Source organism: Lepidochelys kempii, chromosome 8 (genome assembly GCF_965140265.1).
Source record: "Lepidochelys kempii isolate rLepKem1 chromosome 8, rLepKem1.hap2, whole genome shotgun sequence".
NCBI classification, from domain to species: Eukaryota; Metazoa; Chordata; order Testudines; family Cheloniidae; genus Lepidochelys; species Lepidochelys kempii.
The window spans coordinates 107369503-107395203 of NC_133263.1; the positions used below are offsets into that span (position 1 = coordinate 107369503).

General features: G+C 48.5%; 1 protein-coding gene across 13 annotated transcripts in view; it reads right to left on the reverse strand.

Annotated features, from left to right (window-relative positions):
• The window catches only part of PTPRF (protein tyrosine phosphatase receptor type F), a 427118-nt gene that overhangs the window by 97510 nt on the left and 303907 nt on the right, over window positions 1–25701 (reverse strand). For all 13 annotated transcript variants that reach the window (XM_073357995.1, XM_073357994.1, XM_073357992.1 and 10 more), the window contains one exon: window positions 14727–14837. In XM_073357995.1, coding sequence (XP_073214096.1) covers window positions 14727–14837 — 111 coding nt within the window. The remainder of the gene's footprint in view (window positions 1–14726; window positions 14838–25701) is intronic.

Sequence of the window (25701 nt, forward strand, 5' to 3'; positions counted from 1 at the left end):
TGAGCCATTGCTCTGGATCACACAGGGAAGGGCGAAAGGAAAGTGCAGCACAGTCTCTGAGGAGCTGTGGGAGAAACAAGCAACATCACAGCGCAGATGGAAGAGACTGAGAAGTGTTAATAATTTAGCATGCATTAGCGTGCACATTCCCTGCATTTGGTGCAAGGAGCATGGATCAGTTGCCCTGCTCCTTTCACCCCTGGAGCGGCTGTTCCCTCAGAGAGTGACCTCACCCCACGAAGAGCCCGCAGGTCTACCCTCCTCTCCATTCAGCCTGGGAGACTCTGGGCACGAACCAAGGGCTTCACACACTCATGGGTCACTCAAGACCTTTAGAGCCATCACATCTCTCATGTGCTGGAGCAGAGTAGGAAATGCTACAGTGTGCGTGTGTGTTGGGGGGGGGGGGGAGAAAAGACTTCCAAAGTGAAACAAGAGCAGCAGCACTGGGGAGGGGGAAGTGAAGCTATTTTTTCCCATGCGCTATCTTGGCGACAGCAGCCCCCAAAATACAGAGTCCCTCTCTCTAGCTCCCACAGCCCCTCCACCCCAAAACTCAGTGCTCCTCCCCCCACTAACCTGTACTCCATGCACCCGTTCCCTGGTCTCCCTCCCTACTGATTCCTGCTCTCACTGCCCCGGCCATGCTGGCACCTGTCCGACCCCCAGCTCCCACCCCCCTGGCCAATCACACGCAGTGGCAGGTGAGGGATGGGCAGGCAGATTCCCCGCAAGCCAATCAGTGCTGCCTCCCCATATATGTTCACAGGAACTTCTGCTGGTCTCTGGGCATGAAGGGACCGCCCAGTCTTCCAGCTGCTCCTCCTGCACCCAAACCCTCTGCTCCTGGCTTCCCCTCCACCTGGGAAAAGAGCAGCTGCTCCGCACCCACCCTCCCCAGAGAAGGAGCAGTGCTAGGAATGTCCTGGGTTTGGGGAGGTGACCAGATGTCTCTGGGGCGACAGACTCCCCCTTTCATTACATTTGAGAGGGAGAACAAGAGAATCCCAGGGAAGCGGAATGTCTTGGCACCCCAACTCCAAGCCTACTGCCTGCAAGTCCCTCTCTTTCTCCAAGCCACTTGCTTGAGGTGGGGAAGGAGTGAACTTAGGAAACAACCATCTAGAAACAGGATCATTGGGCTGCACGGTTTACGCAGCTGCAGACACCTTTCATCTCTCTCTTTTAAGCCAGGTCTCCAAATGGAAAGATAGTTACCGGAGCCTCATAATCTATTGTCAGAATCAACAGCAGGAGAGGAAAAATTGGAACCAGAAAAATGCATTTACAGTCTAATCTTGTGCTCAAACAATGCTGCACTATTTATGTTCCCAATGCATCCTTGAATGCTGACATTTTATAGACAATTTCCAAAACAGGGCCTTGCCATTTTTGGATTATATTTCAGCTATAACTTTTAGGTGTAATTATTTGCGCTGACAACCACATATAAAAGAGGATATATCATTACAGTGCTGCAGCACTGGAGACATCAGCATTCAGCATAGTGACATACTAATAGCAAAGTACGGGAGACGGAGATTGTGGAGCTATGCAATTTGCATTCACTCTCTGAAATTTCTCTGATGAAAATAACACAACATTAAGGAGGGGAATAAGAGAAAAGATCCACTGTATCAAGATAAAATAACTCTTTAATAAATAACCTTGTAGCAGTCGCAGAGCAGTAATTAAATGCATGGGTGAGCAGTACATAGGTTTAAGTAAAGCTAGAAAAACGTAAGATGTAATTATCAGTGCCAAACAAATTATAAGCACTGCAAATCCCATTGGAATATTTAGAAACTATTTTCTGCCATCACATTAAATATTTGTGTACGTGTGGATTTTTGGTAGGGTGAGAGGGAGAGGCCAATGGAGAGCGGAGAAAAGGAGAAATTATCTGCTCCTCTTGGCTGATAGCCATTTTCTCACTTGTTCAGCTCCTGGCCATTAAAGCATGTGACTGAAATGCAGAAGCACCGAGACAGAGCCCGAGATTCACTGTTCCTGTGATCTCTGAGCCTTCTCCACAGCCTTCCAATTCAGTGACATCCTGCAGGCTCTGGGGCTCGGCTTTGGGTCTTTCTTTCTTTTCATTGTTCTAATTTTCCATTGTTGTCTTAGGTTCAGGTCATTCTGAACTCCAAGAATTCTTTTTTAGAGGGGAAAACAAGAGCCTCTGCCTCAGTACAACTGAAATGAGAGCATGCTGCAGGGAGGGAAATGGGAAGTAAGTAAATACTGCACTGGAACAACTGCTAGGAGGACTCGTTCAACACGTTCTCCTTCTTGTTAAAATCAAATTAACTCAGATGGCTGCTTGGTGGCTTGTGTGAAACAAACTGGGGTCCCACCAGCTCCTGGGGGCAGGGCTGCACATCACAATACCAGCAACCTAACTGGATCTAGGGCTGAATGGGTCACAGAGAACGACCCCGCATTAGAAGTGGTGACTCCAGTTCAGAGGGTGCAGGGAGAATCTGCAAAGTGCCTGCCCATGAGGGATCTGTTCTGGGAATTAAACCAGTCACCAGGGCTGTCAAAGCCAGCACTTTCATCCGTGCTAAATGTGTCACAGATCTCAAAGGCCTCGCATCAGCCTAGACCTGGCATTCCGTGTACAGATTTGACCTGCCCACGCCCTTTCCCTGTGCGATTGTTCTTTGGTCCCACTCTGCTCTCAGGGCAATGGAGCTGCATCAGGACAGAGAGGAGGGTAAAGCAACGTTCCCTCGTGACCCAGAGCTCCTGGTAGGACAGCAGCTGGGCTTGTCAAGGGGTCACCCAAGCAAGGCTGAGGTCACTGGGGCTCTTCAAATTCTGCTGCTAGCAAGGCAAAGACCCAGCACAAGTGAGGAAGGCGAAGGCAAACCCTGCCACCTGGACATGCAAGGGGGTTCAGAGGCCTGGAGATCCCAGCACGCCAAGGGAGTGAGAACCACAGAAGAGCAGGAAGCTGCATGTAACACAAAGGCACCAGAGCACTGGGCCAGTGTCCTCAGCTCCTCTTTCTATACAGGTGCAGGGGAGAGGAGGACTCGAACCTTTGCCTACAGCCGTGATCAAAAGGGAGTTTAGCAATCTAAAATAACCGAAACAATGAAGCAAAAGGAGAAAGTGCAGCTCCTGCTCTCCGCCAGCAGCTCACACAGCGAGAGGGGGAGATCAGTCACATCAAAGCTTCCAACTAGTGCTCTTGATCTCCTACCAGGAAAGAGAAGCAGTTCAGATGTATTAGCGCAGAGCCTGGTACAGGTAATGGGTGAAGGCAAAACCCCGCATGCACTTCTTTCCCCTTAAACACAGAACCCTTAGCTTGTGTTTTGCATGCAAATATATTCTGTGCATTTTAACTCTCAAGCAACAAAGGCATGCAAGCAGTGTATCAATGCCATCACCAAAGTCACAGCAAACAGTAAGCAGATTTCATCAGGCGCACTGTGGCCGTGCCTGGCAGGGAGCCAAGGTCTGTAGGGGCCCGCCCCTTTCAGGGCCGGCTCTCCTTTCCCTACTGGAAAAGTCCCATCTGACGTGGCGTACTGTAGATGGATAAGAAGTGAAAAGGACCAACCTTCTCGCTGATCTGAGAGATGAAAGTTTGTTTTGTTTGATGGCAGAGTGCGATGAAGATGAGGAGGGAATAAAAAAAAGACAAGGAAAAACACAGAGAGTAAAAACAGGCCAAGCTTCATCTGTCCGCACACCACTGAAACAACAAGACAAGACTGCAGAAGTCAGTCAGGATTCCCCACAACGCACGCACACAGCTTCACACTCGCAAAAGACCCAGAGCCTTCCACATGCACTGCTCTGACCAGGGACAAGCACCCACTGACCGACTCGAGACACATGGAGACATGGCAGACAGGAGTGCACATCACACCCAACAGCTGCAGTGCATTACAGTGGGCAGCCCCTCTCCTGGCCAGTATTCGAAGCACAGACATGTAAATACATGCAACACACACACACGCACGCCTTTAGTCATCGCATGGATTTGCTTCAAACACGCGCGTGCTCCCATTCCAAGCATAGAGATGATGGTAAAGGCACTTTGAACCCACTGACCACACACTGGGAAGAGCATAGACACGTAGATCATAACGTTAAAATATGGAGGAAATGTTCCTGGTGGTAAATGGAAAGTCTTCTACCATGAAGAGCTGCTCCCCCTCTCCAACCAAAGAGCTAACTGTGGCAGAAAGGTATTAGACAATTGACAGGCATGTGCAGTCTCAGCTGAGCTCAGTGTCGGGAGAGCCTTACTGGTGCATTGTGCTGGCGTGAAAGACAGACAAGAAATCAAAGCAACAAGAACACCCAGAATGAATGTGGAGGTCCCAGTTTTTGTTCCTGCAGGAGAGACAGTAAAAGGTTAGTTACATTTTCCTTACGGATAAAGGACATTTTATTTCTTTAGCCAGAACGACATCACTCCAGCTAGAGATCTGTGGCATAGCTGCTGTAACTGAACCCTCGCTGAGAGAACACAAAGACGAGGGTTGATGGTTAAAGACTGCTTACGAATCACATTCTTTTGTGGCGAGGGAGGCTGTGGGGGGAGAAACCTGCTTTTCAGAAGAAACATTGCAAATTAAAAACCAGCATGTGGTACAGTAGTCAGTCAGTCATTTCCAGTGATCAAAGAGGAGAGGATTTTAACGCACACTGACATGATGTAGAACAGGCAATGAACTGCTAATATGGGCTACAGCAGAGGCCTAAAAAGTGCAGTGGAGCTTGGAGGAGAACAGCACAAGCCTTGCTTTTATTTCTTTGAGTACCTGACGCTAGGGGACTAGAGCCAGAAGGCTGGAAACTCAGGAGCGAGTGCTAAGACCAGAGATCACACCTCTTGAATGTCCGTTATCAACACAGCCCTGATTCCAGGGCCAGATTTCCTTCAGTCCCTTTCAAAGCTGGTATTCTCCCTCTGCCAATTATTCATATCAAAACTGCTTCACCCTGTACAGACACAGAGGCACAAACCCACATACGGTAGCAGGAGGGAAACAAGCTGGAGGGACGCTCTCATCCCCTGAAGAAACACATCCCACCTTTTGCTGGGGGCTCAGCAGGTCGAGAGGGTTTGAGATTCAGCTTAGCTCATCTCAAGAAAGAGGTCACACTTCCTAGCAGCCCTTGCATTGAGAGGCAAGGCGGCGCCCCAGGCCAGTCCACTGTGCGAGGCAATACAGGGAAACAATCCTGCAGCCCATATGTTAACACACTGTGTACTAACACTGGCGGCAGCATCATGAGACGGGGGTACCAGGGAGCTGTGATAAAGGTGAGGAAACAAGTAGGTTTAATTGAATCCTGTGACTGAACAGGGCAGGACAGCCCAGGGCAGTCAGAAGAGGGTACAAAGGCCACAATCCTAGTTTAATGGCTAGGTCCAGTAACACAGCAGCTGTGGCAGCCGTAGTCTGTCAGTGGGTCACGGCATGCCTTAGTGGTGGGTGCATTAGATATCTACAGTCTCCAAGGAATCACAGTTGTATATGACCTGGCCTTTAGGATGGGCAGGCAGACTGAAGCCTGCTGGTTCTACCGGAGGATCAACAGGTTTCCCCTTTGAAATCTCAGGTCGGCACAATGTTTGCTGCACTCGTGTAGCTGGAGGGGATCGGGAGCTTGTCAGCATGTCTGGAGGGCTGGCTGCTCTGGCAATGGCTTTCCCAAAAGTATTTACCCTTCAGATTACAATTACAGAGGTGAAGGGACACACATGATACAAGCTAGTTCAAACAGATTATTTTCTAGCGTGCCAGACAAGATCAAGTTTCGAGGCTGTTGCTCATCACTAATTGCTGGATTATCTCTTAATCTCTTACTATATTAATGGACTATAGGAAATAAACAGCAGGCTGCTTCCCAAAGACTAGCAAAAGAGAAAGCCCCAGACAGAAAGCTCTCTCTTCTTTCTTTGGCTAATATTTAAATTTCTGCTGTTGTTACTTTGTCTGTAAAAAGGCTGAGACACACTGAATTGAAAGTTTATTCTCCTTCTAGCTCCCATTCCGATTCTCCCTTATCTGCAGGTCTCTATCCCTCTCACTCCTAGGCTGCGGCAGTATGTTTTACCAACAGGCCTGTCACCTTTCTCCAGTGCACTGGACACCGAATAGTGACAGTGAAAACCGCAGGGGAATTTGTGCCATGAGGGCACAGAGGATTTAGAGATGTGGTGCCTGTCACATGTCCACAGTGTCTCATGATCAGGGCCGGCTCTAGGCACCAGCAAAACAAGCGGGTGCTTGAGCGGCACATTTTGAGGGGCGGCATTCCAGCGTTGGCCATGCTGCCCCTAGAAATGTGCCCCTGCCTCCGCCTGCTCCCCTGGGCGCGCCATCGCCGCCCACTCCTCCCCCTCCCTCCCAGGCTTGCCGCGCGCGAAACAGCTGTTTGGCGTGGCAAGCCTGGGAGGGAGAAGCCTGTCAGCGGAGCGCTCGGGGGAGGCGGCAGTGGTGGAACGCAGGCGAGCTGGGGCGGGGAGAGGTTCCTCTACACCCTGCACCCTCGCTCCCCTCCGCTCCGCCCGCTCCCCTGGACACGCTGCCTCTCCCTCGCCTGAGAGGGAGGGGGGAGAAGTGGAGCGGCGGCGTGTTCAGGGGAGCGGGCGGAGCGGAGGGGAGCGAGGGCAGGTGGTTGCGGGGGAGAGCTGCAGAAAGCAATGGCGGGGGGGGATATGTGGCACACCCAGGAGAGGAGGTGGGGCCAGAGATTTTGGGAAGGTGGAGCCGGGGGTGGGCACGAAAAAAAGCGGGGGGTGGCGAAATTTTTTTTTGCTTGGGGCGGCAAAAATCCTAGAGCCGGCCCTGCTCATGAACCCTGAGTATCCTGACAAGATTCAAACTCATCTGCCTTTCTGGGAACACTGATGTAAGTAAAATCACAATGGGAATGACTAGGGGGCAGCCAATCACACACAGACGGAAAAAAATCCCAATCCAGGGAGAGACAGAGAGGAAGCCTAAAGATCAAGGCCACGTCAGAGACATGCCTGCCAGCACAGACCATCAGGTGGCTCCAGCACGCCGAACCCTGAAATTCCCACGCTGACTGAATCTGGTCAGACTCTTCCAAGACAGGATCATTTTATGCAACAGCCGCAATATTCTTACCGCAGCAGCTTGCTGCAGACAGAGGGACTGTAAGAGTCTTTGCTTTTGGATATTTTAGCCGAGAGCGTAGGCTCTTGCAGTAGGGATGGGGCCTGTGCCTAGGATATGTCCATACAGGGCTGAGAACAACGATCACAAGCTTAACAAAATGCTGGTAGGTTTCCAAGGCTCCGCAGGGTGGGCAGCAAAGAGTTTCTAACCCCCACGAGAGCTCAAGTCCAACTGGCATTGCCATTCCTCAGGGAATTCTCCGCATTTGCTGAGCACCAATAGGGCATTCAGTGCTGTACACGATAAAATACAGAACAATAATACCTCGCTCTTACAGAGCACTTCCCATCAGCAGATCTCAAAGCGCTTTACATCAACAGGCCCTGCCTAAAGACCTTACAGTCTAAAGACAGAAAGCACGAAGACTAGGAAAGCCCAGAGGGAATTAACCTGATCCTGCTCATTCACATAACTGTATTTTGAGCCCCAGGGACGCCACACTTTGTACTCTGACTTTCATTTTTCACACTTCTCAGCAGTGGAGAACTACACAAGGAGAAATTGGCTGTTTTATCCCAGATGAACTAAGAATAAGACCCTCCTCCCCCCATAAATACAGGATGTCCAGGAGCCACAATGCTGGGTGCATTAGAGACAGCCGAGAGATACAAATAGGATTCTCAAGACACCAAACTGTACCTTCCCACTTGTAGTGAACACACACTCCCGCACACAATCAGTGGCACAAGCTCAGGGATCCATTGCGTGTGGCATGGGAAACGAGAGGATCCCTTTGTGCATGGGAAATGAGAGGATCTGGGATGTTTAGCGAGTACAGTGAGATGATACTTTATACCAGATATTGTATGAGGGAGGGAAAATAACTTACAAGTCCTACCCAAGCAGTTGTATCACATCCTTGGACATCAACCAATTCGATTCCCTGTTTCATAAAGCACATTTTATAAATAATCAGACATGGTCCCTATATTGCACTGTTCACCTGCAAAGGGCTTCGCAAGGAATCATCAGTTGTGAGGTTTATTAATTTAACATCTGTACAGTGCTTTGAGAAAAGGGCGGAGAACTACTGTTTACTGAACAACAATTATTATTAGGGACACAGAAAAACTCTCATATGATGAGAGACTGAAAAGATGGTTTGCCTTAAAGACGAGATGAATAAGAGGGGGCATGATAAAAATATTCAAAATAATGAATAGGACAGAGAAAGTACATCAGAAACGGCTGTTCTCCCTGTCTCATCACAAGAGCCAGGGGACATTTGAGGACAATGATATTGAAAGGTGGCAAATTTCAAACTGATCAAAGGGAAAGCTGTAAATACTTTTCCCCATGAAGCCCAGCTGGCCTATGGAACTTATTGCCACACTATTGTTGAGACCATAAGCTTAGCAGGCTGGAAGGAGAGACTGGCTGTTTATATGGTTAACAGGAATATCCGGAGTTGTTGTAGTGCATTCAAAAACCAAAAAGCCACCAAGAGTGTTAAAAGGCAGTGGTTTTCAAACTGTGGGTCGTGACCCAGTAAAGGAACTGGGTCACGGTGGCTCTGGTCAGCACCATGGACCGGGTCGTTAGAAGTCCCATCAGTGGTGCTGCCTGGCTAAGGCAGGCTAGTCCCTACCTATTCCGACACCGCGCTGCACCCTGGAAGCAACCAGCAGCAGGTCTGGCTCCTAGTCCCGGGGGGCCACAGGGCTCCGCATGCTGCCCCTGCCCTGAGAACCGGCTCTGCACTCCCGTTGGCCAGGAACCGGCCAATAGGAGCTGGGGGGGGGGGGTGCTAGCTCACCTCTGCCTAGGAGCATGACCTGCTCCGGGGCGCAGCGCGGTCCGCGGTGCCAGGACAGGTGGGAAGCCTGCCTCTGTACCCCCGCTGCACTGCTGACCAGGAGCTGCCTGAGGTAAGCCCACAACCCAACCCCCGGCTCCAGCCCTGAGCCCCCCAAAACCAGGGCCCCTTCCTGCATCCCAACCTCTCATCCCCAGCCCCACCCCATATCCTGCACACTCAGCCCAGAGCCCTGACCCCCTCTCACACCCCCACCCTCTGCTACAGCCCTGAGCCCCCCCCACCCCTCATCTCCAGCCCCACCCCAGAGCCTGCACCCTCAGCCCAGAGCCCTGACCCCCTCCTGCACCCCAACCCCCTGCCCCAGCCCAGAGCCCCCTCCAACACCCTGAACCACTCATTCCCGGCCCCACCCCACAGCCCTCACCCCCAGCCCTGAGCCCCTCCAACGCCCCAAACCCCTCATCCCCAGCCCCACCCCAGAGCCTGCACCCTCAGCCCAGAGCCCTGACCCCTGCCCGCACTCCAACCCCCTGCCCCAGCCCAGAGCCCCTTCCCACACCCCGGGACCCCTCATCCCCAGCTCCGTTGGGTCGCGGGCACCAACAATTTTCTTCAACTGGGTCCCCAGAAGCAAAGTTTGAAAACCACCATTCAAAGGGATGTAACCACCTCTTCTGCCTCATGGTTCAGGCAACACTCCAGCTACCTGGGGGGAGCAAGGAATTTTCCCTGCAGACAGGTCATTCCATAGCTGCTACTGCAGGGCTTCCTGCTCCTTCCTCTGAACATCTGGGGCTGGCCACTGCCACAGACCACCAGTCCGGTCCAACATGGCAATTCACAGATTTCTATCAGTAATACATTCTCTCCTGGCCAAGCTAACCAGGCCTCACCTTTGCAACATCTCTTTGTACGTGACCACTGCCAGGGCCCTTCTCTGGATTTGTACAGCTCCGCCGGATCAGAGGGGCAGTGACACGGCGCACGTACTGTAGGTGTGGGGGTGGCATTTTATCCCCTTTCTCAAGAACCCTCTTCTTTGATCACCGATCATTTGATCAATGCCCTCAGCTTTGACTGTCCCATCAGCAATGCCCTCAACTTTGATTGTTGTTGCTACTTCAGCTGGTTTTAATTTTAGATAAGCAAAACATTTCCGTTTGAAATACTTCAAATCCTGCTGCCGTTGCTCCAGGCCAGCCTTTGTCATCTAGCATCATTATTGTGATGTGCACAGCGCCTGTGATGTGCTCAGCACTTCACAGACACGCAAATCATGGGCTCAGGCAGGCAGCCAGTTGGGTTGGTTAGGTGACTTGGCCCCAGGGAGGGCTCTAGAGACCCCCGTCACGTGCCTGGAGACATTAGCTGCGCTCTCATCGGAGTACTGTTGCCAGGACCAGAGCGATTTGCAATCCTAATTTTATTTTGGTTTAAATTTGGTTCCAGGGTGAAACTCGGCAGATCAAATCTCAGCCCCCAAGCAAATTCTACCCCCTCCAAATTAAATACCAGCCCAGCCGTTTAAAAGACAAAGCAGGAAAATATACAGGTATCATAATAATACCATTTATACTGACTGTGATCTTGTTTAATTTACTGATGTATAATTCTGCAGCAGGGCTCTTATTTATAGCTGTCTTTTTGAAAGCCAGTTTTGCGGGTTCCTGCTCTGTAATGTACAGTATGTGTCAGACTCTTTGTAGTAGAAAATTTTCTGTGTCTGCCTCACCTACACAGTCACCACCAACTTGCTCTAGCCATACCCTGAAGGTCCAAAAAGTGGCATCTATAACAAAGGCCATTTGCTGGACAACGGGTATTTTTGTTTTACCCGGAACACGATGTCTGAATATGGAATCTCCTAATCAAACATGAGGGTACCCTACAGTTACACTATCGCGAGCAGCAGCACAGAGTCAAGTCTAGAGAATACTGTCACGCTCTAAGAGGACGTTATCCCATGCAGCCTCCCCATCCAGTGGCTTTGTATAAATTAGGCTAAAGCCAATTTCATCTGCAGGATAGACCGAGGCTGAGGCCAGAGGGAAGGGCCTATTCATGCAGATTCAGATGTTTAGACTGTATCCCACAGCTAGGAGAGCCATAGGGAGCCTGCCCGATGCTGCCAGCATGGCAGTGCAAAGCCCTTTGCTGACTCACAAGCCTCTGTGTGCAGCTGAAGGCAACCGGAGGCCAAGTGGAGGATGGAAGAAATTTATTTCTTCTGGGAACTGGAGCCATTATGCTGGACACACAACTCATTGATGTAATAACATGGTCATACTACTGGTACGCCCATCTTTGCTCCTGCTGTTACATTGACGTACTGTGTCTTGTCTAAAATCAGACTGTAAGAAACATGACTTCGTATGTGTCTGCACAGCTCTCAGCACCATGGGGTGCCCTGGCCCTGGAGAGGACTCCGGGGCGTTACTGTAATAACAGCACATTGGAGACTCCCGATCTGTTCTGACAGACTAGGCAAGGGATCAAAGCAGAGTGTCAGAAAGTGCACCTGGACAGGACGTGCAGTTCTAAAATGGCCAGGTGAGGCTGTCCTCCACAGAGAGCACTATAAATTCTCTCTCTCTGACCTGCAATCCCCCTCTCTTTGGCATCGTCTTCAATGCTTTTGCTTCTCCCGAGAGTGCAAAACATCTCCTGCCAACCCTTTTGGGTCAAAGCCAGCCATTCAGAGTGAAGTGCTCTGTCAGGCTTACAGCACAGGGCTGCGCTGTGTGGCGTTGTCAGAGCGCACTCTTTACAGACAGATAGACCTGTCAGTTTAGAAGCAAAACACTTTTGAGGGCTGCTTTTCAGCACACTTATTACAATGAAAATAATAGCTTGAAGGAAAATGCATCCACTTTCCTTTACAAATCCCTTGTGTGGAAATGTTTTAACTTTTAATGAAGTCCATCTGTGCTGAAGTGCTGGCTCTGAAGGATTCAGAGGCAAGATGCTGCGGAGTAGCCAGCTCCATCCTCCTCCTGCTCTTTTAGTGATATGGGGAGCCCTGAGCAGTGCCTGGATACTCACTCTCAGCACCCAGGAACTTCCTCTGTTAGTGTGAGGGTCAGGATGTAACAAAGATGCTAATGAGCTTGTGCTTTGTAACCCAGGGTTCCCACAAAGGATTTCCTGGGGGGCTGTGAAAGGGGAGGAAATGATCAAAAACTAGAAACCCCAGGAGTCAAGTGACAAACAAACATTTGAACTATTAAAAAAACAATAGGCTGTAAATGAAAGCAGGCACAAGCTCTCCTGAGAATTACCACTGGATGGAAATTAATACCTCTGCTCACAAAGCTACAATAGAAGCAATACTCAGCCACTTTCCAGTAAGTAGCTAATTCCTTGGGTATTCATTGTAATAAGGTCAATCATTATGAAACCATCATGTGGCAGTGGTGTAGCTAGAACACTTAATTCCACTGTAATTTAGCATTAATTAATGTCTTCTCTAGCAAATATGTAGGCACTTTCCAAGGACCCCATTGAAAGTTACCAATTCTTCTAACTAACCACAACATAGCACAATAACCACATGGGCAGAAACAAGAGATTCTTTTTATTCTGCAATGCAGACATGAGAGACAAGGGGAAAAACAATTCAGTTTGATAAAGGTATAAACTATGGTTCTTGGTTTGGCTGACTTGTTGAAGCCACTAACTGATGTATTCATGATGAACATTTTGTTTTTTAAAACAGTAGATATCAGATACCTCATGCATAAATATTATCTAGGAACCAGGATATATGGGGAATTTCATCTGTGGACGATTTATGGAGTAACCGGTCTTCTCTATATTGCAGGGCTTTATCAGGATCATGCAGGCTGGAGATTCACATTGTAAAGATGATGTGCAATAAAAGGAGGCTTGGTCCAAAATGCACACAAAAGGAAAGCACTGGTAAACAGACAATGAACTGAGCACAGATCTGGGGCACTCTCTTTATGGAGCATCTGGATCCTCCCATCCACGTGTAAACCCATTTTCATCCCCAAGCACATGCAGGCCAGGCAACCCCTTCTGTGTGACAAGCCAAGTGCTGTAGCTTCCTGTATTTCTTACAGTCTTAAGGGATTCTCTTGGTAAATAAAGAATGAACATCCATGAATGGGAAACCAGGAAGATTTAAGCCGAGGTTTCTCCGTCCCTAGAAGCTGCTGCATTCAGCTGAAATACTAGCCTCCTAGCAGTATTTTCCGTAATATTTCTATGATCAATGGGGTACGTTTCATGGATTGATCCTATGTACAGGAAGGAAAACACTCAGCTATTGTGGCACGAAGGCTAAATACCCCCAAAGTCAGTGCAACAACATCCAGTGTGATACACTCAAATGAACACTCTCTCCTTCAGGGTATGAAGGGACAACCTGGGGATGAATTTTACTAAAGCTGGCCTGAAAAATGAATGTACAAGAATACAGGGAGTTTAAAATCACCCATAATTATACTGCACGAGTCAAACGAGTGGGTCCACTGCACAGAGAAAGCTCTAATCTTCTGAGCATGTTTAATCTGACACTTTAGTTTGCCTAAGATTTTTACAATCCAAATGATGCTGCAAAATGAGCCCCCTGGCAAATAAGCGAAGAATCCAATGCAAGACGCAGCACCTAGAAGCAAACAAAAAAAGCACAAGGCACGAAGCGGAACCTAGAAGCAAACGCATAGCATGTGACGTTTTATCATCATCCTCTCCTCTCTCCACACTGACCAAAGCATTTGTAGCTTCCAAGGGGTGGCTTTGGGGGTTGTGCTCAAAGGAGAGAGAGAGGAAGAAATGAAGATGAGATTTAATTTACCAACAGTTGTCAGTGTCTTGAGTTACTATGTGGAAATAAAGTTGGGTTCGAAACACCTTCTGAAAAAGCATTACGTAGCATCACACCCCTTGGGCAAATCCCAAACCAGTTTTCAAGGGTTTCTGACCTGGTTGCTCTGGCGATACCAGATCCCAACCAGGGAAGCACTTTTTTTCCCTTGATGAACAGAACAGAGTTAATCAACGATTTAAAGATGCCCCTCTCTCCTTCCAAACTTGTAATTCAGATTTATTTAATGTAGAAAAATAAATTAGGCCAGAGGTCCATCAGCCATAAAGTCTGGTCATTTTTGTATTCTGAAAACAACAATTTAGAAAAGGCAAGACAATAACCACTAGAAAGTGGCTTCTTCGCATGAATAGCAACTGATTTTCAGCAGGGTTCTTAGTGTGTATCTTTAATACCCATAGGATCTACCTTCAATGAAGTTACAAGATGGACCGAGAAAACTTCTAAAAGCTGTTCTGGTCTCTAGTTTTTAAGGCTCAACACCCCAAAGCAGGTGGCTAAAGACCTGCTCATCCACAATTGACAAGCCTTGGCTTAGTGGGTAAATGGGACTTTATTTTAGACTTCTCCACTGAAGCTTTGTCTTTATACAAGAGAGATTGAAACACCTCTCCTCCCCTTAAGTAATTGTGCCACAAAGTGAAGAAATTCAGAGGAATTAAAATTCTGGCCTTAGCTCAGCTCTTTTGACAACAGAAGCATCCCACAAGCTTGGTGAAGATGGATTTCCAGATCTTGCTAATCTGAGTCAAGCCTGGTGTTATTCAAACATGCGTTTGGATTTAATCTGTCAAATCTTGAGCAAATGGCCACTCAAGTCACACAATCCACAAAGTGTTATCGATGCACAAAGACAGGACCACATACTTGTTCATTGCAAAGCCACACAGTTCATTAAACAGGGAGAGAGTGACCCTGGGAGAGAAGCTGCTCTTACCTCGAACGTAAAGGTTAGCTGGAGCAGAGTAGCGGGTTCCTGCACTGTTGGTTGCAACACATTCATATTTGCCTTGGTCAGACTCCTCACTGTTCTCTATTTGCAGAGCTCCTGTGCACAAACAAGAAGACACAGACAACACAGGTTACGGCAAGTCCAGACATGGCAACTGAACAGTTTTACCACATGAGGAACACAGGCTCTACTTGAAAAGTAACTTTCCTGGGTAAATGTACCACAAACTGCAGCCCTCAGACTCTCAGTGGTACCTATCTGCAGCCCCAGGGTGTCCATGCTGTTGTGGGTGAGTTGTTTTTAAATCGCATGCGAAAACCAGTTATTGATGCCTTTCCAATGGACACAGGTACTTAAATGCACTGCTTAAATAAGGAACACACACATCTCCATGTTAATTACAGTGTTGGATGGAAAGGATTCCTGTCTAATAAAACGACCTTTACCAGACTTTAAAATTAGATTTTTCTAATCAAAGCAGCTGAACAAAAAGTAGCCTAACCACGGCTGTTTGCTTCCTACTCCTCCACAGTCATGGCCTCTGCTGAACAGAACCAGGGCTCTGCCGCCTGCTCAGCCTCCCTCTTCTCCACCAAATCCCTCCTCAAAAGCCACATCTTTAGATTTGCCGTTAATCAGCTCTCTCCAGGCCAGTCCTTTCCTCACTCTCTCACCTGATTACAGACAGTATCAAATAGCAAAAACAAACAATCTGCGGAACAAAGAACATCACAGAGTTCCCCTTGCCTTTGTTCCCACTCCCCGCCCGGGGAATATCTCACTCAGGCTGTACGGTCTCAGGGTCCAGAAGTTATCTCGTCACATGTCTAGAGTGCCAGGCGCACCAAGGGTACAAATGATAACAGCCCCCAGAACATAGCGAGAGTCGCGCTAAGCACGTGAGACCAAGGCTATGGCTACTCTGCGCCTGAACACTTTGTATGTAATTTCCAACCATCTCAGGTGAACTGTGATCAACCCACATCTGCACTGGCTGTCCCACCCACGTTCAGCACCCGGTTGGCTGGAATGCCCTTTAACAGTTCAAAGCCTGCTCTCCACCTTGTATGGATGGGACCTAAATCTGGCTGAACCTGAACTCTGCTAACTGAGTTGCAGGTGGAACCTAGAAGGAAAGAGGTGAGAAAATGAGAGAGACCCAGAATACACCTGGTGACAAGAATAAAAAGTAACCCACCACTGTTACGGGCAAATGCCCAGACCTGGCTCTCTCGGCTGCTCTGCCTGCTTTCCCACGGCAACAAGGAAATCATTTTTAAAGCACCTCCAAGTGCTCAGATTTTTCTGGCTCCAGCAGCTTGTCAGAGGGGAACTCTGCTCACAAACCACACACTTGAACTAGAAGAAAACATTAACCCCTTTGCTTGTAAGAATTTGAACCCATTTCCATCTGCCACGGTTCAGAATAACTGTGAAGAGCAGCACTGTGAATAGCTGCAGAAATTGCCATCTCCCTTTTTCTCAGTTCAAGTGGAGGAGGTCAAACTCGGGTTTTCATATCATTAGAAGAGAAGAGAAAGTGATGTGAATCAACCACCACCCACCTGCATTATTTAGAAGGATAAACTGAGACTGTAGCAGAAGTCTGTGTGTCATGGAGAAAAAAATGAACTTCCTGGAGTTCTGCCACATAATACAAATGATGCACAAAGCCCTTGCTGTTGCATTAGGGCTGAAAATGAGGCTTCAGCAAGACAGAGAAAACACGCTACTGCATTCACTCAATATGCTCGTTTCCCCAAACCACAGAGATCTCTGGACCGCTTCAAAATGCCGGGCCAGCCCAACATCTCTCGTGCATTATTGCTGAATTCAGGGGAAATGTTGGATTTCCACATGCTCTCAGTGAAAAACATCTTCAAACAGACAGCAGCATGACAGGCAGCAGGGAAGGAAGCTTCCCGGCCCTGACAAGCTGGAGAGAAGAATAAAATCTAGAGATGGAGAACACCTATTAGGTTATCTGGTGCATGCCCAGGGGCCCGTGCAGGATGGCTCCCGATTGTAATGTATTAGTGTTCTGTCCAATTCAGCTGTAAATATGCCAAATTATAGGGCTTCCACCACTTCCCCGGGGACTGTGTGCCACAACCTAACAGCCTCACTGGCGGGACAATCTCTCTGATATTTAGCCTATTTTACCCTCCCTCTTAATTTCCTCCTATTACTCGCTCGGGTGTCTTCACTGCGGAGTTAACTCAGGTGCTGAGCACCCAGGTTAGCTTACCCCAGGCGAGAGCCCCACACTGCAAGGCCGTAGCTAGAATGCTGTGTCGTGGCTGGAACAGCACTCCCCTGCGTGCGTCACTAGGACTTCAAGGAGCATATCCCATGGTTCTCTGCGCTGCAGGAAGTGGAGCTGCTCTAGGATTCCTTCCCAGTGAATTACAGGAGAATGGTTCTGTCCGTCTGGGCGCATGGAGTGGGGGGGGGGGGGGGGGGAGGGGAGGAGGGATCGTGGGAAGGCCCTGGGGGACTATCAGCAGCCATTTATCCTGCATCCTCACCGCAAAGTGGGCAGGTTAAAAGAACATGAGAATGGCCAGACTGGGTGAAACCAAAGGTCCACCCAGCCCAGTCTCCTGTCTGCCAACAGGGGCCACCACCAGAGGCCCCAGGGGGACCGAACCGAACAGGGCAGTGTATCAAGTGATTTATTTTTTCAAGGGGTCATTGTGTGTGGGGGGGTCCTCTATTTTTTTTTAAATTGGGGTTGCATTTAATTTCAGCCTCTTTATGAGGTTTTTAAAAAGTTTTCCTGCAGCTTGAAGGCATTTCATTCGTTCTTGTGACTGTTTCTTTTAATTTCCATTTAACTAGCTTCCTTATTTTTGTGTAGTTCCCCCTTCTGAAGTTAAACAATACAGTGGTGGGTTTCTTTAGTATTTTTCCCCCTATAAGGATGTTACATTTAATTATATTGTGGTCGCTATTACTGAGCAATTCCATTATAGTCACCTCGAGGACCAGATCCTTTGCTCAACTTATGACTAAATCAAGAATTGCCTCTCCTCTTGACAGGTTTCAGAGTAACAGCCGTGTTAGTCTGTATTCGCAAAAAGAAAAGGAGTCCTTGTGGCACCTTAGAGACTAACCAATTTATTTGAGCATGAGCTTTCGTGAGCTACAGCTCATTTCATCGGATGCATACCGTGGAAACTGCAGCAGACTTTATATACACACAGAGAATATGAAACAATACCTCCTCCCACCCCACTGTCCTGCTGGTAATAGCTTATCTAAAGTGATCATCAGGTTGGGCCATTTCCAGCACAAATCCAGGTTTTCTCACCCTCCACCCCCCACACAAATTCACTCTCCTGCTGGTGATAGCCCATCCAAAGTGACAACTCTTTACACAATGTGCATGATAATCAAGTTGGGCCATTTCCTGCACAAATCCAGGTTCTCTCACCCCCTCACCCCCCTCCCAAAAACCAAACAAACAAACTCACTATCCTGCTGGTAATAGCTCATCCAAAGTGACCACTCTCCCTACAATGTGCATGATAATCAAGGCGGGCCATTTCCAGCACAAATCCAGGTTTTCTCACACACACCCCACCCCCATACACACACAAACTCACTCTCCTGCTGGTAATAGCTCATCCAAACTGACCACTCTCCAAGTTTAAATCCAAGTTAAACCAGAACATCGGGGGGGGGGGGGAGGAAAAAACAAGGGGAAATAGGCTACCTTGCATAATGACTTAGCCACTCCCAGTCTCTATTTAAGCCTAAATTAATAGTATCCAATTTGCAAATGAATTCCAATTCAGCAGTTTCTCGCTGGAGTCTGGATTTGAAGTTTTTTTGTTTTAAGATAGCGACCTTCATGTCTGTAATTGCGTGACCAGAGAGATTGAAGTGTTCTCCGACTGGTTTATGAATGTTATAATTCTTGACATCTTATTTGTGTCCATTTATTCTTTTACGTAGAGACGGTCCAGTTTGACCAATGTAAATGGCAGAGGGGCATTGCTGGCACATGATGGCATATATCACATTGGTGGATGTGCAGGTGAACGAGCCTCTGATACTGTGGCTGATGTTATTAGGCCCTGTGATGGTGTCCCCTGAATAGATATGTGGGCACAATTGGCAACGGGCTTTGTTGCAAGGATAAGTTCCTGGGTTAGTGGTTCTGTTGTGTGGTATGTGGTTGTTGGTGAGTATTTGCTTCAGGTTGCGGGGCTGTCTGTAGGCAAGGACTGGCCTGTCTCCCAAGATTTGTGAGAGTGTTGGGTCATCCTTTAGGATAGGTTGTAGATCCTTAATAATGCGTTGGAGGGGTTTTAGTTGGGGGCTGAGGGTGACGGCTAGTGGCGTTCTGTTATTTTCTTTGTTAGGTCTGTCCTGTAGTAGGTAACTTCTGGGAACTCTTCTGGCTCTATCAATCTGTTTCTTTACTTCCGCAGGTGGGTATTGTAGTTGTAAGAAAGCTTGACAGAGATCTTGTAGGTGTTTGTCTCTGTCTGAGGGGTTGGAGCAAATGCGGTTGTATCGCAGAGCTTGGCTGTAGACGATGGATCTGGGTCGTGTGGTGTGGTCAGGGTGAAAGCTGGAGGGTGAATTTGTGTGGGGGGGTGGAAGGTGAGAAAACCTGGATTTGTGCTGGAAATGGCCCAACCTGATGATCACTTTAGATAAGCTATTACCAGCAGGACAGTGGGGTGGGAGGAGGTATTGTTTCATATTCTCTGTGTGTATATAAAGTCTGCTGCAGTTTCCACGGTATGCATCCGATGAAGTGAGCTGTAGCTCACGAAAGCTCATGCTCAAATAAATTGGTTAGTCTCTAAGGTGCCACAAGTACTCCTTTTCTCTCCCCTTGAGGTTCCAGGACTAAGGTTACCAAGTCCAGCTGAAAGTCTCACACTTCCTTTTTAGGGTTCAGAGGAGCAGCCGTGTTAGTCTGTATCCGCAAAAAGAAAAGGAGGACTTGTGGCACCTTAAGGCTAATCAATTTATTTGAGCATAAGCTTTCGTGAGCTCCAGCTCAGTTCATCGGATGCATGCAGTGGAAAATACACCTCTCTTTTCAGACTACACCGAGAAGCCAGCTGGCTTGGGTTGAAAGCACCAGTAAACAAGGGTGAGAGAGTTTTGTTTGAGGACAGGAGGGGGGTTAGGGCAACACAAGAAGACATCCTCTTTGTTATTTAGCCTGGTAAGTAAACTTCACTGGGGCTTACATGCAAATGCAGACTTATGACCTTCCCACTTTCCTTAACCATTACTTAGCTAATCTACAGGTGCTTAATCTCAAGACACTCAAATGTCATAGCTCTGGTGGGGGGGAGGAAAGAAAAGCAAAGGAGGGATGAAGGAAATGACTTGCAAAGAGGACTGTTGCAGATGAAACTCTATCACAGTGTGGCCAGGGGCGTGGTTCTGAGAACACCACTTTCAGCGTGTGCTTCAGCACAAGTCTACAGACTCCTCCGGCCACTCTACAACCAACTCGAGATGTGTTCAGTATAGCTATGGGCATGCAGAGACAACAGTGACCAGGGCCACAGAGCACTGCATGGAGAACGCTTGAGAGGTCGCAGGAGACAAAGGAGGTAAAAGGAAACCTCCAGTCTGTGCCAGAGAAGAGTTTCTGACCGCTACAAAAACAAAATCGCCGCTAAACAAATGTAAAAAGTCTGCAATATAATTAACAATAACAGGAAGCTGCCCCATCGTGATACTGTGATGGCAACCAGCAGGGCTGCCAGCGTCGTTTTTCTAGTGGGAAAACAAATGGTGAAGTGATAGACACAGGGAGATGTACATGTTCCCAAATATCTGCAGGGTGTGCATGCCACAGAGGATTATTAGTTATCTGAAGAGGGGGCAAGGCCATAGCTGGGGAAAGGGGAACAATATAGGCTGAGGAGGAGGAAAATCCCCAGGCAGTGGGAGCCTCATCACTTGAGAAATTCACATTTAGTTTGCATAAGGCACTAGAAAACCTACCACAGGGAACAATCCGGGCGGGGCTGAAGGACTGAATGGGTCCTGACCAGCCCTCATCTGCAGAGCTGATGGAAGTTGCTGAGATGAGGGAGTTTCCAAGCACTGATAAATTCTATCCGTTCTTTGCAACTACTCTGACTGACAGTTGTCAAATCAACGATTAACCATTTACTCACCTGCTGGTGCTGGGAAAGCCCCGTCAGTCGGTCAGTCGTTTCCTCTATGCTCTGCTACCCTATAGCAAGGGCACAGGGCTGGGAATCTGGAGACCTTTGCCATTGACTCTCTGAGTGACCTTGGACAAGTCTCTTCCCCTTTCTCCACCTCAACAGCTCTCTCTGTACACCTGGAAAAATGACACCGACCTTGACCTGCCTTCAGAGAGTGTTTTGAAATCTAGGGGGCTAACAGCTGCCCAATAAACGTTAATCATTACCATCATTGTCACCCATCGGGGCTCCCGCTAGGCAGGATTTAGAGGGCAGACACCTGGCCCCACCTCCCAAGTGAGATGACAGCCACACTGCTGATTAGACAAAGAAAATGTGACCGGATTTAAAAAAAAATGCTTTTTAAAAAAATGATGTTGAAACACGTCTCAGGGCCCAATCCTGCAAACACTCACTCCTGGGCAGCACTTGCTACATGGAGGACTCTGGCTGAGGTCACTGACGTACGTGGGGCTACCTGCCCTAGTAAGCACCACACCTGGAGGTAAGCCCTAAAACACGAACAACAAACACGGCATCACTGAAGGAATGAGGGAGCACATTACTACGCCTTCCAGCTTTTCCACTGGCGAGAGAGACTCCCAGCCAGAGGGTCTGAGCTGAGTAGGGAGGAGCGGCAAGCAGCTGACACTAGAAATGGGTGTCAGGCTATGCTGCTCTACACTGACATGGAAGCAAAGCCTCTTCCTGCAGGCACTGCCCCTCTCAGCCTGCCTCCCAAGCAGGGCTCTGTCTCCAGCCCCTCTCCACCATGGGCAGGAGGAGCACAGGTTGCTAGGAGAGGCACTGGTTGTGATAAGCTGATCTTGATCACAGCTCAGGCCCATTACAGCACAGCAGAGAGCTGCAAGCTCTGAGTAGAGCCCCTGGCTGCTCTCCAGGGCCAGGGATGAGGCTGGACTTTCTGGAGCTGAGGGAAGAAATGGCTGCTGCTGATTGACAAGCAGCTCTTTCTTCTGCACTCAGGCCCCCGTGCCAATCACGTCTTCATTTTGGAGTTTTCTTTTTTTCTCCTTCAACATGGGCGCAGACGACAGCCCCGCAGCCGCTCTCCGAGATTCCTATCTATTCAAATAGAGTCGTGCTGCTTAGGGAACATCATTAGCTGGAATGATAGTGCTTAAAAGTGGCATTTAAAAAGCGCATTGTGAGAACATGGGGAAGGAAGATCCTGATAAGGCCATCAGGCTGGCAGATACGCTGGGGCAGACTGGGCTCCACTCCCTCCACCGGTAACGCTCTGTAAAAAGCTCTCTAGCTCCAAGACAAGTTTAACTCTCTGAAACCCTAACGCTGAAACAGACAGGAGGAAAGGCTGTGCTGCTCCACCGGGACCCCTGCGCAGCTTCTCTAGGGCCTACTTTTCTGCAGACGTTGAACACGGAGCTCTCCCAGGCACACGTGCACCCCAGTTTTAGTAGCAGGGGAACTCCTGGACTCAGCCACGAGGGCTCAAAGACAAGAAGAATTTTATCTTTTCCCTGGACTACGAGGATGAACACAAGTGAAATGCCCAGGAGTCAGAGAACTCACCGCTGAATGTATGTAAGGAAGAGGGTCACAATGCTGGTGCTAATCGATCCCAGCTTCTGACACAGACACTGTCCTTTCTCAACCAGCGGCTCTAGAGGAGATGGAATTTCACCCACCTGGCATCCCTGGGCACCTAGTTACCCTACTCCTCCCCATCCACGTCCTCCACAAGAGAGAAATCCAATGTGTGGCTTCCTCCGCAGTTGCTTTCCATGTCAGCCATTTGGTGAGCAGAACAATCCATAGTGCTGAGGCTGGTGCCCTACATTTCCCCTCACTACAAGGCACAACATAGAGAGAGGAATTCCTGGGAAACAAGCAGGGAGAACTGGAAGTCCTGGCACAGTCAAGGAATTATGATGTGATTGGAATAACAGAGACTTGGTGGGATAACTCACATGACTGGAGTACTGTCATAGATGGATATAAACTGTTCAGGAAGGACAGGCAGGGCAGAAAAGGTGGGGGAGTTGCATTGTGTGTAAGGGAGAAGTATGACTGCTCAGAGCTCAAGTATGAAACTGCAGAAAAACCTGAGTGTCTCTGGATTAAATTTAGAAGTGTGAGCAACAAGGGTGACGTTGTGGTGGGAGTCTGCTGTAGACCACCGGACCAGGGGGATGAGGTGGATGAGGCTTTCTTCCAGCAACTAACAGAAGTTACTAGATCGCACGCCCTGGTTCTCATGGGGGACTTCAATCACCCTGATATCTGCTGGGAGAGCAATACAGCGGTGCACAGACAATCCAGGAAGTTTTTGGAAATTGTAGGGGACAACTTCCTGGTGCAAGTGCTGGAGGAACCAACTAGGGGCAGAGCTCTTCTTGACCAGCTGCTCACAAACAGGGAAGAATTAGTAGGGGAAGCTAAAGTGGATGGGAACCTGGCAGGCAGTGACCATGAGATGGTTGAGTTCAGGATCCTGACACAGGGAAGAAAGGAGAGCAGCAGAATACGGACCCTGGACTTCAGAAAAGCAGACTTTGACTCCCTCAGGGAACTGATGGGCAGGATCCCCTGGGAGAATAACATGAGGGGGAAAGGAGTCCAGGAGAGCTGGCTGTATTTTAAAGAATCCTTATTGAGGTTACAGGGACAAACTATCCCGATGTGTAGAAAGAATAGTAAATATGGCAGGCGACCAGCTTGGCTTAACAGTGAAATCCTTGCTGATCTTAAACACAAAAAAGAAGCTTACAAGAAGTGGAAGATTGGACAAATGACCAGGGAAGAGTATAAAAATATTGCTCAGGCATGCAGGAGTGAAATCAGGAAGGCCAAATCACACTTGGAGTTGCAGCTAGCAAGAGATGTTAAGAGTAACAAGAAGGGTTTCTTCAGGTATGTTAGCAACAAGAAGAAAGTCAAGGAAAGTGTGGGCCCCTTATTGAATGAGGGAGGCAACCTAGTGACAGAGGATGTAGAAAAAGCTAATGTACTCAATGCTTTTTTTGCCTCTGTCTTCACGAACAAGGTCAGCTCCCAGACTACTGCACTGAGCAGCACAGCATGGGGAGGAGGTGACCAGCCCTCTGTGGAGAAAGAAGTGGTTCGGGACTATTTAGAAAAGCTGAACGAGCACAAGTCCATGGGGCCGGACGAGTTGCATCCAAGAGTGCTAAAGGAGTTGGCGGATGTGATTGCAGAGCCATTGGCCATTATCTTTGAAAACTCATGGCAATCGGGGGAAGTCCCGGATGACTGGAAAAAGGCTAATGTAGTGCCCATCTTTAAAAAAGGGAAGAAGGAGGATCCTGGGAACTACAGGCCAGTCAGCCTCACCTCAGTCCCTGGAAAAATCATGGAGCAGGTCCTCAAGGAATCAATTCTGAAGCACTTAGAGGAGACAAAAGTGATCAGGAACAGTCAGCATGGATTCACCAAGGGCAAGTCATGCCTGATTAATCTAATTGCCTTCTATGACAAGATAACTGGCTCTGTGGATGAGGGGAAAGCAGTGGACGTATTGTTCCTTGACTTTAGCAAAGCTTTTGACACGGTCTCCCACAGTATTCTTGCCAGTAAGTTAAAGAAGTATGGGCTGGATGAATGGACGATAAGGTGGATAGAAAGAAAGCTGGCTAGATTGTCAGGCTCAATGCGTAGTGATCAATGGCTCCACATCTAGTTGGCAGCCGGTATCAAGTGGAGTGCCCCAAGGGTCGGTCCTGGGGCCGGTTTTGTTCAATATCTTCATTCATGATCTGGAGGATGGTGTGGATTGCACCCTCAGCAAGTTTGCATATGACACTAAACTGGGAGGAGAGGTAGATACGCTGGAGGGTAGGGATAGGATACAGAGGGACCTAGACAAATTAGAGGATTGAGCCAATAAAATTTGATGAAGTTCAACAAGGACAAGTGCAGAGTCCTGCACTTAGGATGGAAGAATCCCATGCACCGCTACAGACTAGGGACCGAATGGCTAGGCAGCAGTTCTGCAGAAAAGGACCTAGGGGTTACAGTGGACGAGAAGCTGGATAGGAGTCAACAGTGTGCCCTTGTTGCCAAGAAGGCCAGTGGCATTTTGGGGTGTATATGTAGGGGCATTGCCAGCAGATCGAGGGATGTGATCGTTCCCCTCTAGTCGACATTGGTGTGGCCTCATCTGGAGTACTGTGTCCAGTTTTGGGTCCCACACTACAAGAAGGATGTGGAAAAATTGGAAAGCATCCAGCGGAGGGCAACAAAAATGATTAGGGGACTGGAACACATGACTTATGAGGAGAGGCTGAGGGAATGGGGATTGTTTAGTCTGCGGAAGAGAAGAATGAGGGGGGATTTGATAGCTGCTTTCAACTACCTGAAAGGGGGTTCCAAAGAGGATGGCTCTAGACTGTTCTCAGTGGTAGCAGATGTCAGAACAAGGAGTAATGGTCTCAAGTTGTATGGGGTAGGTTTAGGTTGGATATTAGGAAAAACTTTTTCATTAGGAGGGTGGTGAAACACTGGACTTTGGTAAATCCAGGACTTTGTCTAAAGTAATTTAAAGACCCTGTTTCTGTGGATCACTTCTTGCTGACATCCGGCGCTTTGGCTGGAGCATTTCCAATGGAAATCAGTGAAACGGAGCCACGCTGGCTTCTGCTCCATTCAAACAGAAACCCTCTCGCTGGCAGCAAATGAAAAGTAGCTGCCCCCTGTGCTTTATACATAGCAATACAAAGAGAGGAGAGAACAAATTCTAACTCTGGGCTAAGGGTCAGCTGCAG